At 58.5% G+C, this 19,249-nt stretch overlaps 1 protein-coding gene across 7 annotated transcripts in view; it reads left to right on the top strand.

Annotated features, from left to right (window-relative positions):
• LOC139240635 (RNA-binding protein 10-like) overlaps window positions 1-19,249 on the top strand; it is an 84,480-nt gene that overhangs the window by 56,037 nt on the left and 9,194 nt on the right. For 6 of the 7 annotated variants that reach the window (XM_070869206.1, XM_070869209.1, XM_070869208.1 and 3 more), the window contains 9 exons: window positions 503-600; window positions 1,379-1,466; window positions 3,644-3,760; window positions 4,728-4,839; window positions 9,130-9,278; window positions 12,289-12,436; window positions 13,662-13,753; window positions 16,905-17,066; window positions 18,096-18,245. In XM_070869206.1, the coding sequence (XP_070725307.1) occupies window positions 503-600; window positions 1,379-1,466; window positions 3,644-3,760; window positions 4,728-4,839; window positions 9,130-9,278; window positions 12,289-12,436; window positions 13,662-13,753; window positions 16,905-17,066; window positions 18,096-18,245 (1,116 nt within the window). The remainder of the gene's footprint in view (window positions 1-502; window positions 601-1,378; window positions 1,467-3,643; window positions 3,761-4,727; window positions 4,840-9,129; window positions 9,279-12,288; window positions 12,437-13,661; window positions 13,754-16,904; window positions 17,067-18,095; window positions 18,246-19,249) is intronic. The other variant, XM_070869205.1, reaches the window with a different exon arrangement.

Below are 19,249 nucleotides of genomic sequence, written 5' to 3'. Positions count from 1 at the left end.
CTGTCCCATCAAACACTCCCAGGGCAGGTACAGCACGGGGTTAGATACAGAGTAAAGCTCCCTCTACACTGTCCCATCAAACACTCCCAGGGCAGGTACAGGGGGTTAGATACAGAGTAAAGCTCCCTCTACACTGTCCCATCAAACACTCCCAGGGCAGGTACAGCACGGGGTTAGATACAGAGTAAAGCTCCCTCTACACTGTCCCATCAAACACTCCCAGGGCAGGTACAGGGGGTTAGATACAGAGTAAAGCTCCCTCTACACTGTCCCATCAAACACTCCCGGGGCAGGTACAGGGGGTTAGATACAGAGTAAAGCTCCCTCTACACTGTCCCATCAAACACACCCAGGACAGGTACAGCACGGGGTTAGATACAGAGTAAAGCTCCCTCAACACTGTCCCCTCAGACACAACTGGGGACTGTGAGGGATTGGCTGCATTACCAGGAGTTGCGTTTGGTCGGAGCTGCTGCTCAGGTTCTTTTCTCTCTGTTTGAAGGAAGCCTCCCAGCTGCTCCAGATCCTGCAGTCGCTGCAGCCGCCCCTCAACATCGACGGCAAAACCATTAACGTCGAGTTCGCAAAGGGCACCAAGAGGTACGTACCGCACCCTGCCAAGGCTGTTGATAAATACACGACAGACTCGCATTTCTGCAACGCCTCTCACTCCCTCACAACGTCCCAAAGCGCCTCACAGCCAATGAAGGACTTTTTTTGAAGTGCGCTCACTGTTGTATTGTGGGAAACGGCAATTTGCGCACAGCAAGCTCCCACACACAGCGATGTGATAATGACCCGGATCGTCTGTTTTAGTGATGTTGGTCGAGGGATAAATATTGGCCCCAGGACACCGGGGAGAACTCCCCCTGCTCTTCTTCCAATAGTGGCCCCGGGATCTTTTACATCCACCCGAGAGGGCAGACGGGGCCTCGGTTTAATGTCTCATCCCGAAATACAGCCCCTCCGACAGTGCGGCGCTCCCTCAGTACTGCCCCTCCGACAGTGCGGCGCTCCCTCAGTACCGCCCCTCCGACAGTGCGGCGCTCCCTCAGTACCGCCCCTCCGACAGTGCGGCGCTCCCTCAGTATGGGTTCAAATCTCGGATGGTGCGTGGTCTGGAAGACATGATCTTCTGACTGCGAGGCGAGCGTACTACCTTTGATGCCTTGCTGACTCGACATTTAACGGGAGCTGCTGGTTCTCGATGAACCGGGGGAAATCACGGAGCAAAGAGCAAAATTGCGCGTTGGCCGAGATTTATCCTGCTCGTCTAAACTTGCCCCGGTGACGTTGTAAGACTTGTTCCCGACTCGCTAATCCCTGTTTTGGATTGTCCCCTCACTCTGGAATCCTCTCTTTCCCCCTCTCCTCCCAGGGACGTGGTCCTCACGGACGGAAGCCGGGCAAGTGCTGCTTCCGTGGCCAGCACAGCGATTGCCGCAGCACAGTGGGCAGTCAACCAGGTGAGTTAATCGAGAGCTGCAGGGGGCGCGGGCAGGGCAGGGCTGGCATGATGGCAGGGGGTCTGAGGCCTGGACTGCGGGGTCCGAGCAGCGAGCTTTTAACCTCCACCATCCGAGCCGTCTAGATCGCTCGTGCGGTCTCTGGGAGGAGAGGACTGTCCCAGGAGGAGAGATTGAGTAGATTGGGCCTATACTCTCTGGAGTTTAGAAGAATGAGAGGCGATTTCATTGAAACGTGTCGGATTGTGAGGGGGCTTGACAGGGTAGGTGCAGGGAGGGTGTTTCCCCCCCAGGGCTTGGGAGTCCAGAACCAGGGGTCACACAGTCTCAGGATAAGGGCTCGGCCATTTAGGACGGAGATGAGGAGGAATTTCTTCACTCGGAGGGGGGTGAATCTTTGGAATTCTCTGCCCCAGAGGGCTGTGGAGGCTCAGTCTCTGAATATATTCGAGGCCGATACCGATAGATTTTTGGACTCGAGGGGAATCAAGGGATTGGGCGGGAAAGTGGAGTTGAGGTCGAAGATCAGCCGCGAATAGACTGAATGGCGGAGCAGGCTCGAGGGGCGTTGTTGGACAGCCTGGGGAGTGGCATGTCCGACATCTTGAGTTGACACCAGCAGTAGTTGTACAACAAATTGTATTTATATAGCGCCTTTAACGTAGTGAACCGTCCCAAGGCGCTGCACAGGAGTATTACGAGATAACAACTTTGACACCGAGACATAAGTAGAAATTAGCGCAGCTAATGAGGTCGGTTTTAAGGAGCGTCTTGAAGGAGGAGAGAGGCGGAGAGGTTTAGGCAGGGAAATAAGTGAGGTGATGACATGGACCATGAGTGGTTAAGGTCTAACTTTAGGGTAATAAATGAAGGCAGAGGGGTCCTCCAATTATAATATAGACGGTTAATAAACTTTCTCTTCAAAGGATTTGAGAATAGTTGGATCAGGAAGTCTTGTTTAAGGGAAGGAGCTTTGGAGTGAACTAATGCTAATGTGAATAAACTGTTTTCAAAGGATTCAGGAACAGACACCACAAGATTTTAGCGGGGTTGGGGTTAGCTCCCATTGATATAAGCAAAGTCTGACGTGCAAAGGTTTTCAACCGAGCTTCAGACAACTCGACAGATCCAGGAACGGAACAGCTACTCTCTGTGTCTCTCTCTCTCGCCCTAGAGATTGCACTGGAGAGGGTACAGAGGAGATTTACCAGGATGTTGCACTGGAGAGGGTGCAGAGGAGATTTACCAGGATGTTGCACAGGAGAGGGTACAGAGGAGATTTACCAGGATGTTGCACTGGAGAGGGTACAGAGGGGATTTACCAGGATGTTGCACTGGAGAGGGTGCAGAGGAGATTTACCAGGATGTTGCACAGGAGAGGGTACAGAGGAGATTTACCAGGATGTTGCACCGGAGAGGGTACAGAGGAGATTTACCAGGATGTTGCACCGGAGAGGGTACAGAGGAGATTTACCAGGGTGTTGCCGGGACTGGAGAATTTTAGCGATGAGGAAAGATTGGAGAGGCTGGGGTTGTTTTCTTTGGAACAGAGGAGGCTGAGGGGAGATTTAATTGAGGTGTGAGGGGCCTGGATAGAGTGGATAGGACGGACCTGTTTCCCTTGGCAGAGGGGTCAACAACCAGGGGGCAGAGATTGAAAGTAATTGGGGGGGAGGTTTAGAGGGGGTTTGAGGGGAAATGTCTTCACCCAGAGGGTGGTGGGGGTCTGGGGGGGAACTCACTGCCTGAAAGGGGGGTAGAGGCAGAAACCCTCACCACATTTGGACGTGCGCTCGAAGCACCGTAACCCACAGGGCTACGGACCCAGAGCGGGAAAGTGGGATTCGGCCGGGATGGCTCTTGGTCGGCCGGCACAACGCGGACACGATGGGCCGAATGGCCTCCTCCCGCGCTGTAAATGTCTCTGATTCTACGAGGGCAGGAGGGGTATGCACTGCCCTCACTGGGTGTGGCATCGGCCCGGACTGTCAAACCTACCCCTTCCTGGGGGTATGAGTGTGGGGTGGGGGGTATCTCACAAAGAGAAGACTCCGGCCAATTTTTGATGCAAGTGTTTGTGTGTGTGTGTTGAAGCTGATCTTTATATTAAAAGATAAAATGCATTTTCCAGGCTAATTGAACGACTCTGCACTGACCTTCTCTTTCCCCGCCCCCAGAGTTCAGATTCCGATAACCAGGGCGCCTGGTCGAATCAGGATGGCCAGCAAGGAGACTATTCCTACTACCACCACCAGAGCGGACAGGACGACGGATACCAGCGGCAGTACTCCCAGGTCAGTAACCGGCTGATGTGCTTGGTCCCAGGCAGATTGCTGAGCTTGCAGGCAGCGTTGGAGGGTTCGGTGGATCAGACACGGGTCCGTTCCCCCCTCAGACCCAGCTTTAAATCCCGCATGGGTATCGGAACAAGGGTTCAGCCCCTCGAGCCTGTTACATTAGGGACAGGAGGTGGCCGTTCAGCCCCTCGAGCCTGTTACATTAGGGACAGGAGGAGGCCGTTCAGCCCCTCGAGCCTGTTACATTAGGGACAGGAGGAGGCCGTTCAGCCCCTCGAGCCTGTTACATTAGGGACAGGAGGAGGCCGTTCAGCCCCTCGAGCCTGTTACATTAGGGACAGGAGGAGGCCGTTCAGCCCCTCGAGCCTGTTACATTAGGGACAGGAGGAGGCCGTTCAGCCCCTCGAGCCTGTTACATTAGGGACAGGAGGAGGTCGTTCAGCCCCTCGAGCCTGTTACATTAGGAACAGGAGGAGGCTGTTCAGCCCCTCGAGCCTGTTACATTAGGGACAGGAGGAGGCCGTTCAGCCCCTCGAGCCTGTTACATTAGGGACAGGAGGAGGCCGTTCAGCCCCTCGAGCCTGTTACATTAGGGACAGGAGGAGGCCGTTCAGCCCCTCGAGCCTGTTACATTAGGAACAGGAGGAGGCCGTTCAGCCCCTCGAGCCTGTTACATTAGGGACAGGAGGAGGCCGTTCAGCCCCTCGAGCCTGACATCACCCCTGAACGGCCTGGCTGTAATTGTAAGATTTTGCCCCTTGTTCTGGCCCCCCCCCCCCCCCCCCCACAGGAAACAGTTTCCAGTTTCTCTCTCGCTCTAACCTATCAAATCCTGAAGCACTTCGAATTGATCCCTCGCCAAGGTCAGCTCTGACCCCCTTCTCTCATTTCCCTCGCTGCGGTCTGGGCGGGGGAGTTACTTCCAGTCCTGACCCTAACGCCGTGCCTTTTCCGCCCCGTGCAGGGATACAACGCCCAGTATTCCCAGGATTACCAGCGAGGCTCCGACCAGCAGCAGAAGGGCAGTGGGCGCTCTGCCCCGCCATCGACGTATGAAGCCGCTCCCACCACCACAGGTCAGTCACAACCGGCCCGGCCAAGGTTCACTCGGTCCATTCCTGGGGTGGGGGGTTGTCTTATGAGGAAAGGTTGAGCAGGTTGGGCCCTGTACCCATTGGAGTTTAGAAGAATGAGAGGTGATCTTATTGAAACGTATCAGATTCTGAGGGGGCTGCACAGGGGAGATGCAGAGAGGATGTTTCCCCCACGTGGGGGAATCGAGAACTAGGGGGGCACATAGTCTCAGAATAAGGGGTCACCCATTTAGGACGGAGATGAGGAGGAATTTCTTCTGGTGAATCTGTGGAATTCTCTGCCCCAGAGAGCTGTGGGGGGCTGGGTCATTGAATATATTTAAGGTGGAGATAGACAGATTTTTGAGCGATAAGGGAGTGAAGGGGCGGGCGGGGAAGTGGAGCTGAGCCCAAGATCGGATCAGCCGCGATCGTATTGAATGGCGGAGCGGGTTCGAGGGGCCGAATGGCCGACGACTCCTGTTATGTAGTTGTGACCCGCCTGGCTTGGCTTCAGTACGTCGTGTTCTGACTGATCACACACGTCACTCAGGGATCACGACCATGTTGGGGCACTGGCAGTCTTTTACCGCTACAACAACAACGTGTATTTATATAGCATCTTTAATGTAGTGAAACGTCCCCAGGCGCTTCACACGACTATTATGAGATGAAAAATTTGACACCGAGCCACATAAGTAGAAATTAGCGCAGGTGGTCACATCGATAGGTTTTAAGGGGCGTCTTGAAGAAGGAGAGAGAGGCGGAGAGGTTTAGGGAGGGAGTTCCAGAGCTTGGGGCCCAGGCAGCTGAAGGCACGGCCACCGATGGTGGAGCGATTATAATCAGGGATGGTCAGGGTGGCAGAATTAGAGGAGGCAGGCAAGGGGGGTTGTGGGGCTGGAGGAGGTTACAGAGATTGGGAGGGGTGTAGGGGCTGGAGGGGGTTACAGAGATACGGAGGGGTGTAGGGGCTGGAGGAGGTTACAGAGATGTGGAGTGGTGTAGGGGCTGGAGGAGATTACAGAGATAGGGAGTGGTGTAGAGGCTGAGGAGGTTACAGAGATAGGGAGGAGTGTAGGGGCTGGAGGGGGTTACAGAGATAGGGAGGAGTGTAGGGGCTGGAGGGGGTTACAGAGATAGGGAGGGGTGTAGGGGCTGGAGGAGGTTAGAGATAGGGAGGGGCGAGGGCCACAGAAGGATTTGAAACAATGATGAGAATTTTGAAATGGAGTTGTTGTTTAACCGGGAGCCACTGTAGGTCAGTGAGCACAGTGGGTGATGGGTGAGCGGGACTGGGTGTGAGTTAGGACACGGGGTCAGTGAGCACAGGGGGTGATGGGTGAGTGGGACTGGGTGCGAGTTAGGACACGGGGCAGTGAGCACAGTGGGTGATGGGTGAGCGGGACTCGGTGCGAGTTAGGTCACGGGGTCAGTGAGCACAGTGGGTGATGGGTGAGCGGGACTCGGTGCGAGTTAGGTCACGGGGCAGTGAGCACAGGGGGTGATGGGTGAGCGGGACTGGGTGCGAGTTAGGACACGGGGCAGTGAGCACAGGGGGTGATGGGTGAGTGGGACTGGGTGCGAGTTAGGACACGGGGGCAGTGAGCACAGGGGGTGATGGGTGAGTGGGACCCGGAGCAGTGAGCACAGGGGGTGATGGGTGAGTGGGACACGGTGTGAGTTAGGACACGGGGGCAGTGAGCACAGGGGGTGATGGGTGAGTGGGACTCGGTGTGAGTTCGGACACGGGGTCAGTGAGCACAGGGGGTGATGGGTGAGTGGGACACGGGGCAGTGAGCACAGGGGGTGATGGGTGAGTGGGACACGGGGCAGTGAGCCCAGGGGGTGATGGGTGAGTGGGACACGGGGCAGTGAGCACAGGGGGTGATGGGTGAGTTGGACACGGGGTCAGTGAGCACAGGGGGTGATGGGTGAGTGGGACACGGAGCAGTGAGCACAGGGGGTGATGGGTGAGCGGGACTGGGTGTGAGTTAGGACACGGGGGCAGCGAGCACAGGGGGTGATGGGTGAGTGGGACTGGGTGTGAGTTCGGACACGGGGCAGTGAGCACAGGGGGTGATGGGTGAGCGGGACTGGGTGTGAGTTAGGACACGGGGGCAGCGAGCACAGGGGGTGATGGGTGAGCGGGACTGGGTGTGAGTTAGGACACGGGGGCAGTGAGCACAGGGGGTGATGGGTGAGCGGGACTGGGTGTGAGTTCGGACACGGGGCAGTGAGCACAGGGGGTGATGGGTGAGTGGGACTGGGTGTGAGTTCGGACACGGGGCAGTGAGCACAGGGGGTGATGGGTGAGTGGGACTCGGTGTGAGTTAGGACACGGGGGCAGCGAGCACAGGGGGTGATGGGTGAGTGGGACTGGGTGTGAGTTCGGACACGGGGCAGTGAGCACAGGGGGTGATGGGTGAGCGGGACTGGGTGTGAGTTAGGACACGGGGGCAGCGAGCACAGGGGGTGATGGGTGAGCGGGACTGGGTGTGAGTTAGGACACGGGGGCAGTGAGCACAGTGGGTGATGGGTGAGCGGGACTGGGTGTGAGTTCGGACACGGGGCAGTGAGCACAGGGGGTGATGGGTGAGCGGGACTGGGTGTGAGTTAGGACACGGGGGCAGCGAGCACAGGGGGTGATGGGTGAGCGGGACTGGGTGTGAGTTCGGACACGGGGCAGTGAGCACAGGGGGTGATGGGTGAGCGGGACTCGGTGCGAGTTAGGACACGGGGCAGTGAGCACAGGAGGTGATGGGTGAGTGGGACACGGGGGCAGTGAGCACAGGGGGTGATGGGTGAGTGGGACACGGGGCAGTGAGCACAGGGGGTGATGGGTGAGCGGGACTGGGTGTGAGTTCGGACACGGGGCAGTGAGCACAGGGGGTGATGGGTGAGTGGGACACGGGGGCAGTGAGCACAGGGGGTGATGGGTGAGCGGGACTGGGTGTGAGTTAGGACACGGGGGCAGCAGAGTTTTGGATGAGCTGAAGTGTGTGTAGGTAGAATGTGGGAGGGTGGCCAGGAGTGCAGCGTGTTGGAATAGTCGAGTCTGGAGGTAACAACAGCGCGGATGAGCTGATGCGGGGTTGGACACGGGCGATGTTACGGAGGGTGGAAATTGGCGGTCTTGGTTATGCTTCGATATGTAGTCGAAAGCTCATGTCAGGGTCAAATATGACAGTGAGGTTGCGAACAGTCTGGTTCAGCCTCAGACAGGAATTGGACTCGGTGTGGCTTCATTAACCCCAGGAGCAGCAGATCCCCTTATCTCTCCCCGACCAGACGTGAGGGGCAGGTCCATGGGAACACCACCACCTCCACGTTCCCCTCCCAGTCACACACCATCCCTCGACTTGGAAATATATCGGCCGTTCCTCCATCGTCGCTGGGTCACAATCCTGGACCTCCCTCCCTAACAGCACTGTGGGAGCACCTTCACCACACGGACTGCAGCGGTTCAAGAAGGGGGCTCACCACCACCTTCTCAAGGGGCAATTAGGGACGGGCAATAAATAAATGAAGACAATAAATTTAAAGATCCACTAGTTACTGACTGTAATTTACTCTGTGTTTATTTCTCTCTGATAGATTCTGGATCTGTTTTCCTGCAATGCAGTCGTGGGAGGGAGGAGATTGTCAGGACATAGAGGGAGCTTTACTCTGTATCTAACCCCCTGTACCTGCCCTGGGAGTGTTTGATGGGACAGTGTAGAGGGAGCTTTACTCTGTATCTAACCCCCTGTACCTGCCCTGGGAGTGTTTGATGGGACAGTGTAGAGGGAGCTTTACTCTGTATCTAACCCCCTGTACCTGCCCTGGGAGTGTTTGATGGGACAGTGTAGAGGGAGCTTTACTCTGTATCTAACCCCCTGTACCTGCCCTGGGAGTGTTTGATGGGACAGTGTAGAGGGAGCTTTACTCTGTATCTAACCCCGTGCTGTACCTGCCCTGGGAGTGTTTGATGGGACAGTGTAGAGGGAGCTTTACTCTGTATCTAACCCCGTGCTGTACCTGCCCTGGGAGTGTTTGATGGGACAGTGCAGAGGGAGCTTTACTCTGTATCTAACCCCGTGCTGTACCTGCCCTGGGAGTGTTTGATGGGACAGTGTAGAGGGAGCTTTACTCTGTATCTAACCCCCTGTACCTGCCCTGGGAGTGTTTGATGGGACAGTGTAGAGGGAGCTTTACTCTGTATCTAACCCCGTGCTGTACCTGCCCTGGGAGTGCAGGATGGGAGTCAGCTCCTTCAGGACTGAGTATTGAGCTGATTGTGTTTTCTTGCAGCATCAGAAAGCTCCTCGGAGCCGGCCATTCCCGGAGTTGACCCCCTCCCGAGCCCGCAGTCGTACCCACAGTCTGTTCAGACACAAGCCGCTCCGCAGCTGTACCAGAAGGCGTCCAGCACCTCGACGGACAGCACGCGCACCACACAGGTCGGTACTTGCAGCTCTTCTGGGCAGCATGGTGTGAAGGAGCACAGCGCTGTCGGAGGGTCAGTACTGAGGGAGCGCCGCACTGTCGGAGGGGCGGTACTGAGGGAGCCCCGCACTGTCGGAGGGGCGGTACTGAGGGAGCGCCGCACTGTCAGAGGGGCGGTACTGAGGGAGTGCCGCACTGTCGGAGGGGCGGTACTGAGGGAGCGCCGCACTGTCAGAGGGGCGGTACTGAGGGAGCCCCGCACTGTCGGAGGGGCGGTACTGAGGGAGTGCCGCACTGTCGGAGGGGCTGTACTGAGGGAGTGCCGCACTGTCGGAGGGGCTGTACTGAGGGAGCCCCGCACTGTCGGAGGGGCGGTACTGAGGGAGCCCCGCACTGTCGGAGGGGCGGTACTGAGGGAGCCCCGCACTGTCGGAGGGGCTGTACTGAGGGAGCGCCGCACTGTCGGAGGGGCTGTACTGAGGGAGCACCGCACTGTTGGAGGGGCGGTACTGAGGGAGCCCCGCACTGTCGAAGGGGCTGTACTGAGGGAGCGCCGCACTGTCGGAGGGGCAGTACTGAGGGAGTGCCGCACTGTCGGAGGGGCGGTACTGAGGGAGTGCCGCACTGTCGGAGGGGCGGTACTGAGGGAGCCCCGCACTGTCGGAGGGGCTGTACTGAGGGAGCGCCGCACTGTCGGAGGGGCTGTACTGAGGGAGAGCCACATTTAGAAAGAAATGGATTAATCAGTCAGCATGAGTTTGTTAAGGGAAGGTGAACTCTAACTGACTTGATTGAATTTTTCGAGGAGGTAACCAGGAGGGTCGATGAGGGTAGTGCGTTTGATGTGTGTATGAATTTTAACAAAGCTTTTGGTAAGGTCCCACATGGTAGACTAGTCACGAAGGTAAAAGCCCCTGGGATCCAGGGCAAAGTGGCAAGTTGGATCCAAAATTGGCTCAGGGGCAGGAAGCAAAGGGTAATGGTTGATGGGTGTTTTTGTGACTGGAAGGCTGCTTCTAGTGTGGTTCCACAGGGCTCAGTACTAGGTCCCTTGTTTTTTGTAGTGTATATCAGTGAATTAGACCTGAATATAGGGGATATGATTAATAAGTTTGCAGATGATACTAAAATCGGCCATGTGGTTGATAATGAAGAAAGCTGCAGACTGCAGGAAGATATCGATGTACTGGTCAGGTGGGCAGAACAGTGGCAAATGGAATTCAATCCAGCGAAGTGTGAGGTAATGCAATTGGGGAGGGCTAACAAGGCAAGGAATACACATTAAATGGTCAGAAACTGAGAAGTGTAGAGGAACAGAGGGACCTTGGTGTGTATGTCAACAGATCCCTGAAGGTAGCAAGCCAGGTGGATAAGAAGGCATACGGAATGCTTGCCTTTATTAGCCGAGGCATAGAATACAAGAGCAGGGGGGGTTATACTTGAACTGTATAAAACACTAGTTAGGCCGCAGCTGGAGTACTGCGTGCAGTTCTGGTCACCGCATTACAGGAAGGACGTGATTGCACTGGAGAGGGTACAGAGGAGATTTACCAGGATGTTGCACTGGAGAGGGTACAGAGGAGATTTACCAGGATGTTGCACTGGAGAGGGTACAGAGGGGATTTACCAGGATGTTGCACTGGAGAGAGTACAGAGGAGATTTACCAGGATGTTGCACTGGAGAGGGTACAGAGGAGATTTACCAGGATGTTGCACTGGAGAGGGTACAGAGGAGATTTACCAGGGTGTTGCACTAGAGAGGGTGCAGAGGAGATTTACCAGGATGTTGCACTGGAGAGGGTACAGAGGAGATTTACCAGGATGTTGCACTGGAGAGAGTACAGAGGAGATTTACCAGGGTGTTGCACTAGAGAGGGTGCAGAGGAGATTTACCAGGATGTTGCACTAGAGAGGGTACAGAGGAGATTTACCAGGATGTTGCACTGGAGAGGGTACAGAGGAGATTTACCAGGATGATGCAGTAGAGAGGGTACAGAGGAGATTTACCAGGATGTTGCACTAGAGAGGGTACAGAGGAGATTTACCAGGATGTTGCACTGGAGAGGGTACAGAGGAGATTTACCAGGATGTTGCACTGGAGAGGGTACAGAGGAGATTTACCAGGATGTTGCACTAGAGAGGGTACAGAGGAGATTTACCAGGATGTTGCACTGGAGAGGGTACAGAGGAGATTTACCAGGATGTTGCACTGGAGAGGGTACAGAGGAGATTTACCAGGATGTTGCACTAGAGAGGGTACAGAGGAGATTTACCAGTATGTTGCACTAGAGAGGGTGCAGAGGAGATTTACCAGGATGTTGCAGTAGAGAGGGTACAGAGGAGATTTACCAGGATGTTGCACTAGAGAGGGTACAGAGGAGATTTACCAGGATGTTGCACTGGAGAGGGTACAGAGGAGATTTACCAGGATGATGCAGTAGAGAGGGTACAGAGGAGATTTACCAGGATGTTGCACTAGAGAGGGTACAGAGGAGATTTACCAGGATGTTGCACTAGAGAGGGTACAGAGGAGATTTACCAGGATGTTGCCGGGACTGGAGAATTTTAGCGATGAGGAAAGATTGGAGAGGCTGGGGTTGTTTCTTTGGAACAGAGGAGGCTGAGGGGAGATTTAATTGAGGTGTGAGGGGCCTGGATCGAGTGGATAGGAAGGACCTGTTTCCCTTGGCAGAGGGGTCAACAACCCGGGGGCAGAGATTGAAAGTAATTGGGGGGAGGTTTAGAGGGGGTTTGAGGGGAAATGTCTTCACCCAGAGGGCGGTGGGGGTCTGGGGGGGAACTCACGGCCTGAAAGGGAGGTAGAGGCAGAAACTCTCACCACATTTGGATGTGCGCTCGAAGTGCCGTAACCCACAGGGCTACGGACCCAGAGCGGGATTAGGCCGGGATGGCTCTTGGTCGGACACGATGGGCCGAATGGCCTCCTCTGCGGTTGGATGAGAAGTCCTCGATCCCAGTGTAAACGGCAGGAACCCGCTGCTCATTCAGACGTACCTTTTTCAGACGCCGCAGAGCTCTCGGCCTCCGGCGGGCCAGAAGGTGGAGATCGTCGCCCAACCCCAGCTCAATACCGGCCAAGCGACTACGGCAAACAGCGGGGCCCAGCCCTCAGCCAGCTCCACCGCCGGAAACCAGGACTACACACAGTACCGTGAGTACCGCCCACACGGAGGGAGGGTGTGTCGGCTCTGGAGCGGGTGCAGCGAAGAGTCACCAGAATGATACCGGGGGGGTTATAGGGTTCAATGCCAAGTGATGATCGCGTAAACTTGTGTTCCCTTGAGTATCGAAGGTGTCTGGATTTGACCCGTGATCTGTGCCATGTTGGGCCTTCTCTGTCTGTCGAACCCCAACCAGGGACGAGTGTCTGATGACTCAAGAGCCTGCCTGCATCCGTGTGCGCACTGCGTGACGATGAGCCTGTGCGCACTTGTGTTGACACCGGGTTTTGGTCTCGGATGTGATCGCCCTGGCTCTGAGTCAGAAGGTTGTGGGTTCAAGTCCCACTCCAGACACGCGAGCACAAAAATCTAGGCTGACTCTCCCAGTGCTGTGCTGAGGGAGCGCTGCACTGCGTTGTCAGAGGGGCAGTACTGAGGGAGCCCAGCACTGTCGGAGGGGCGGTACTGAGGGAGCCCCGCACTGTCGGAGGGGCGGTACTGAGGGAGCCCCGCACTGTCGGAGGGGCGGTACTGAGGAAGCGCCGCACTGTCGGAGGGGTGGTACTGAGGGAGCCCCGCACTGTCGGAGGGGCGGTACTGAGGGAGCGCCGCACTGTCGGAGGGGCAGTACTGAGGGAACCCCGCACTGTCGGAGGGGCGGTACTGAGGGAACCCCGCACTGTCGGAGGGGCGGTACTGAGGGAGTGTCATACTGCGCTGTTGGAGGGGCGGTACTGAGGGAGCGCCGCACTGTCGGAGGGGCTGTATTTCGGATGAGACGTTAAACCGAGGCCCCGTCTGCCCTCTCGGGTGGATGTAAAAGATCCCGGGGCCACTATTTGGAAGAAGAGCAGGGGGAGTTCTCCCCGGTGTCCTGGGGCCAATATTTATCCCTCGACCAACATCAGTAAAACAGACGATCCGGGTCATTATCACATCGCTGTGTGTGGGAGCTTGCTGTGCGCAAATTGCCGTTTCCCATATTACAACAGGGAGCGCACTCCGATAGTACTCCATTGGCTGTGAGGCGCGTTGGGACGTCCTGAGGTGGTGACAGGTGCTATAGAAATGCACGAATTGCTTTATTTCTGGCCGAGTGCTGACCCTTGTTGCTAGGTTGGACACGCAGGGTCGCAGGACTGCACCCCAGCCACAGGCAGGAAAGGATTCAGCTATAACCCAGTATATTGATGCTGCCTCCTCGTGTCTCCACAGCCGTGCCGGACGTCTCCACCTATCAGTACGACGAAATGTCGGGCTATTACTTCGACCCGCAGACCTCACTCTACTATGACCCGAACTCGCAGGTAAAGTGGCACTGGGTCCCCGGCTCTTACAGGGGTACGAGATTAAAGGTCCATCACACCTCCCCCACACCTCTTGACCAGCCAGTGCAAAAACTCCACTCACATCTCTCCGTCCCCCCTTCTCCCCCCCCTCTCTCTCCGTCCCCCCCTCTCTCTCCGTCCCCCCCCCTCTCTCTCCGTCCCCCCCCCTCTCTCTCCGTCCCCCCCCTCTCTCTCCGTCCCCCCCTCTCTCTCTCCGCCCCCCCCTCTCTCTCCGTCCCCCCCCTCTCTCTCCGTCCCCCCCCCTCTCTCTCCGTCCCCCCCCCTCTCTCTCCGTCCCCCCCCCTCTCTCTCCGTCCCCCCCCCTCTCTCTCCGTCCCCCCCCCTCTCTCCGTCCCCCCCCCTCTCTCTCCGTCCCCCCCCCTCTCTCTCCGTCCCCCCCCCTCTCTCTCCGTCCCCCCCCCTCTCTCTCCGTCCCCCCCCCTCTCTCTCCGTCCCCCCCCCTCTCTCTCCGTCCCCCCCCCTCTCTCTCCGTCCCCCCCCCTCTCTCTCCGTCCCCCCCCCTCTCTCTCCGTCCCCCCCCCTCTCTCTCCGTCCCCCCCCCTCTCTCTCCGTCCCCCCCCCTCTCTCTCCGTCCCCCCCCCTCTCTCTCCGTCCCCCCCCCTCTCTCTCCGTCCCCCCCCCTCTTTCTCCGCCCCCCCTCTTTCTCCGCCCCCCTCTTTCTCCCCCCCCCCTCTTTCCGCCCGCCCCCCCCTCTTTCCGCCCGCCCCCCCCTCTTTCCGCCCGCCCCCCCCTCTTTCCGCACGCCCCCCCCTCTTTCGCCCCCCCTCTTTCTCCGCCCCCCCCTCTTTCTCCGCCCCCCCCTCTTTCTCCGCCCCCCCCTCTTTCTCCGCCCCCCCCTCTTTCTCCGCCCCCCCCTCTTTCTCCGCCCCCCCCTCTTTCTCCGTCCCCCCCCCTCTCTCCGTCCCCCCCCTCTCTCCGTCCCCCCCCCTCTCTCCGTCCCCCCCCCTCTCTCCGTCCCCCCCCTCTCTCCGTCCCCCCCCTCTCTCCGTCCCCCCCCTCTTTCTCCGTCCCCTCCCCCCTCTTTCTCCGTCCCCTCCCCCCTCTTTCTCCGTCCCCTCCCCCCTCTTTCTCCGTCCCCTCCCCCCTCTTTCTCCGTCCCCTCCCCCCTCTTTCTCCGTCCCCTCCCCCCTCTTTCACCGTCCCCTCCCCCCTCTTTCTCCGTCCCCCCCCTCTTTCTCCGTCCCCCCCCTCTTTCTCCGTCCCCCCCCTCTCTCTCTCTCTCTCCGTCCCCCCCCTCTCTCTCTCTCTCTCCGTCCCCCCCTCTCTCTCTCTCTCCGTCCCCCTCTCTCTCTCCATCTCCCTCTCTCTCTCCGTTCCCCCCCCGCTCTCTCTCTCCGTCCCCCCCTCTCTCTCCGTTCCCCCCCCCCTCTCTTTCTCTCTCTCTCCGTCCCCACCCTCCACTCTCCGTTCCTCCCCCCTCACTCTCTCCGTCCCCTCCCCCCCCCCCTCTCTCTCCGTCCCCTCGTCCCCCTCTTTCTCCGTCCCCTCCGTCCCCCTCTTTCTCCGTCCCCCTCTTTCTCCGTCCCCTCCCCTCTTTCTCCGTTCCCCCCCCTCTCTCCGTTCCCCCCCCTCTCTCCGTTCCCCCCCCTCTCTCCGTTCCCCCCCTCTCTCCGTCCCCCCCCCCCTCTCTCCGTCCCCCCCCCCCCTCTCTCTATCTCTCCGTCCCCCTCTCTCTCTCCGTTCTCCCCCCCCCCCCCCCCCCCCTCTCGGTGTGGAGCATAAACACCGGCACAGAGCAGTTGGGCCAGTTTCTGTGCTGTATTCTCGATCACTGTACGTAGGGTGTTGTAACGTGGAGAGGCAGTACCCCACATAGTGCCAGGGCATGTGTTTGTACCTCCCCCACGCTCGCCCCCGTTCCTTCATCCCGTGCAGGTTGAACCCTTCCCTGAAAAGATGTTGGGGAAACTGGAGGGAATCGATGTCACCGGACACATCCATGGCCAGCACTGGCAGAGGCTCCCGTGAGCGTCTATAATCCAGCACAGAGCATGGGTGTAATTAGGAATAGGAGGAGGCCATTCAGCCCCTCGAGCCTGTTACATTAGGGACAGGAGGAGGCCGTTCAGCCCCTCGAGCCTGTTACATTAGGGACAGGAGGAGGCCGTTCAGCCCCTCGAGCCTGTTACATTAGGGACAGGAGGAGGCCGTTCAGCCCCTCGAGCCTGTTACATTAGGGACAGGAGGAGGCTGTTCAGCCCCTCGAGCCTGTTACATTAGGAACAGGAGGAGGCCGTTCAGCCCCTCGAGCCTGTTACATTAGGGACAGGAGGAGGCCGTTCAGCCCCTCGAGCCTGTTACATTAGGAACAGGAGGAGGCCGTTCAGCCCCTCGAGCCTGTTACATTAGGAACAGGAGGAGGCCGTTCAGCCCCTCGAGCCTGTTACATTAGGAACAGGAGAAGGCCGTTCAGCCCCTCGAGCCTGTTACGCCATTTAATCAGATCGCGGCTGATCTGTATTTTAACTCCAGCTACCTGCCTTGGCTCCGTAACCCTTAATACCCTTCCCCAACAAAGGTCTATCGATCTCGGTCTTGGAATGTTAAATTGACCCCCGGCCTTGACAGTGTTTTGCAGGGAGAGAGTTCCAGATTCCCGCTGCCCTTTATGTGAAGAAGTGCTTCTTGACATCACCCCCGAACGGCCTGGCTCGAATTTTAAGGAGATGCCCCCTTGTTCTGGACGCTGTCTCACCAGGGATTTGAGAGCGAGGGCAGGCAGTGGCCAGTTCCAATCTCAGATGTCTTTCAGTACGGCCACCGCAGACCAGGGCAAGTCCCCGATCTGTACGAGTTGGGGGCTCGTTTGGAGAGAGGGGGGGGGGAGGAGATATCTGAGAGGAGGTTGCCAGGAAGGAAAATCAGCCACTGTTCCCAGTCTTGGCCACACTCCCGTTGGCAGAACTGGACCAGATCGGGGCTCGGCTGTGAAGGCAACCACGGTTGAATATCCCGCGCTCGGAGGTGCGTACTTTCCTCCAGTTTCCCCTTCCCTCGCTGCGAGCATGGCTGTTTCGCCTCCCACCCCCAATATGCGTATGTGTGACCACCCCTAGCTGCAAACCTCCTGGGTTAATGGCGCTCTCTGTGTATATATTTTCATGTGTAGTACTACTATAATGCACAGACGCAGCAGTACCTGTACTGGGACGGGGACAAGCAGACCTACCTACCGGCCCCCGACCAGGGCGGTGAGCCCAAGGACCTCGGCTGCGGCCTGAGGGAGGGCAAGGAAAAGAAGGATAAGCCGAAGAACAAGACGGCCCAGCAGGTGAGAACTGAGTGTGGGGGCGTTATCGCAAACGTTTGGAGGGGCGCGGTACACCCTCACGGGGGCCCCCGCTGTATTGTCGCCTAGACGCCAATCTTCTGTCCAAGAGCCAAAGTTATTTTCCGGGGGGGGGGGGGGGGGGGCGGGCTGTTTGACTACGGGAGGCATCGCGGTTGAGCACAATGCAGTCCTCGCGTGCACTTCCTGGCGGGGATCGCTGGAAAGCGATCATCACTGGAGGGTGTACCAGACTCGAGGGGCTGAACGGCCTCCTCCTGTCCCTAATGTAACAGGCTCGAGGGGCTGAATGGCCTCCTCCTGTTCCTAATGTAACAGACTCGAGGGGCTGAACGGCCTCCTCCTGTTCCTAATGTAACAGGCTCGAGGGGCTGAACGGCCTCCTCCTGTCCCTAATGTAACAGGCTCGAGGGGCTGAACGGCCTCCTCCTGTCCCTAATGTAACAGGCTCGAGGGGCTGAACGGCCCCCTCCTGTCCCTAATGTAACAGGCTCGAGGGGCTGAACGGCCTCCTCCTGTCCCTAATGTAACAGGCTCGAGGGGCTGAACGGCCTCCTCCTGTTCCTAATGTAACAGGCTCGAGGGGCTGAACGGCCTCCTCCTGTCCCTAATGTAACAGGCTCGAGGGGCTGAACGGCCTCCTCCTGTCCCTAATGTAACAGGCTCGAGGGGCTGAACGGCCTCCTCCTGTCCCTAATGTAACAGGCTCGAGGGGCTGAACGGCCTCCTCCTGTCCCTAATGTAACAGGCTCGAGGGGCTGAACGGCCTCCTCCTGTTCCTAATGTAACAGGCTCGAGGGGCTGAACGGCCTCCCCCTGTCCCTAATGTAACAGACTCGAGGGGCTGAACGGCCTCCTCCTGTTCCTAATGTAACAGGCTCGAGGGGCTGAACGGCCTCCTCCTGTCCCTAATGTAACAGGCTCGGTGTGGAGTGTATCGGTGTGGAGTGTGGGGCAGTTTGGGCGCCGGGGGTTGAGTCGACCTGTTCTCAGTGTGCGTCCCTCCCCCAGATTGCCAAGGACATGGAGCGCTGGGCCAAAAGTCTGAATAAGCAGAAGGAGAACTTCAAGAACAGCTTCCAGCCGCTCAGCTACATGAGGGCCGACGACCGGCGAGAGTCTGCTTCAGCCGACGCTGGTTACGCAATGCTGGAGAAAAAGGTACTGCGGGCGGGGCGGGGTGACTGGCCGCGGCCCCTTCCCCAGCACCTTCCCCGTACCGCACAGTGCCCCCTCCCCCAGCAACCCTCCCCTTCCCCCTCCTCAAGGTGCCGACACGCGCCGGGGTCCAGTACTGCCCGCCCGCCCTTCAGTGACCCCCCCCCCCTTCACCCGCTCTCCTGTACCTCCCTCCCCATCGCCCGCTCTCCTTTACCCCCCCCCCATCGCCCGCTCTCCTGTACCCCCCCATCACCCGCTCTCCTGTACCCCCCCATCACCCGCTCTCCTGTACCTCCCTCCCCATCGCCCGCTCTCCTGTACCCCCCCCATCGCCCGCTCTCCTTTACCCCCCCATCACCCGCTCTCCTGTACCCCCCCATCGCCCGCTCTCCTGTACCCCCCCATCGCCCGCTCTCCTGTACCCCCCCATCACCCTCTCTCCTGTACCCCCCCATCGCCCGCTCTCCTTTACCCCCCCATCACCCGCTCTCCTGTACCCCCCCCATCGCCCGCTCTCCTGTACCCCCCCCATCGCCCGCTCTCCTGTACCCCCCCATCGCCCGCTCTCCTGTACCCCCCCATCGCCCGCTCTCCTTTACCCCCCCATCACCCGCTCTCCTGTACCCCCCCATCACCCGCTCTCCTGTACCCCCCCATCACCCGCTCTCCTGTACCCCCCCATCGCCCGCTCTCCTGTACCCCCCCATCGCCCGCTCTCCTGTACCCCCCCATCACCCTCTCTCCTGTACCCCCCCATCGCCCGCTCTCCTTTACCCCCCCATCACCCGCTCTCCTGTACCCCCCCATCGCCCGCTCTCCTGTACCCCCCATCACCCGCTCTCCTGTACCCCCCCATCGCCTGCTCTCCTGTACCCCCCCATCACCCGCTCTCCTGTACCCCCCCCATCGCCCGCTCTCCTGTACCCCCCATCGCCCTCTCTCCTGTACCCCCCCATCGCCCGCTCTCCTTTACCCCCCCCCTCCCCATCACCCGCTCTCCTGTA

Source organism: Pristiophorus japonicus, chromosome 32 (genome assembly GCF_044704955.1).
Source record: "Pristiophorus japonicus isolate sPriJap1 chromosome 32, sPriJap1.hap1, whole genome shotgun sequence".
Lineage (NCBI taxonomy): Eukaryota > Metazoa > Chordata > Chondrichthyes > Pristiophoridae > Pristiophorus > Pristiophorus japonicus.
Note: the sequence above shows the minus strand (reverse complement) of the source record. Positions and strands in the feature narration are given on the sequence as shown.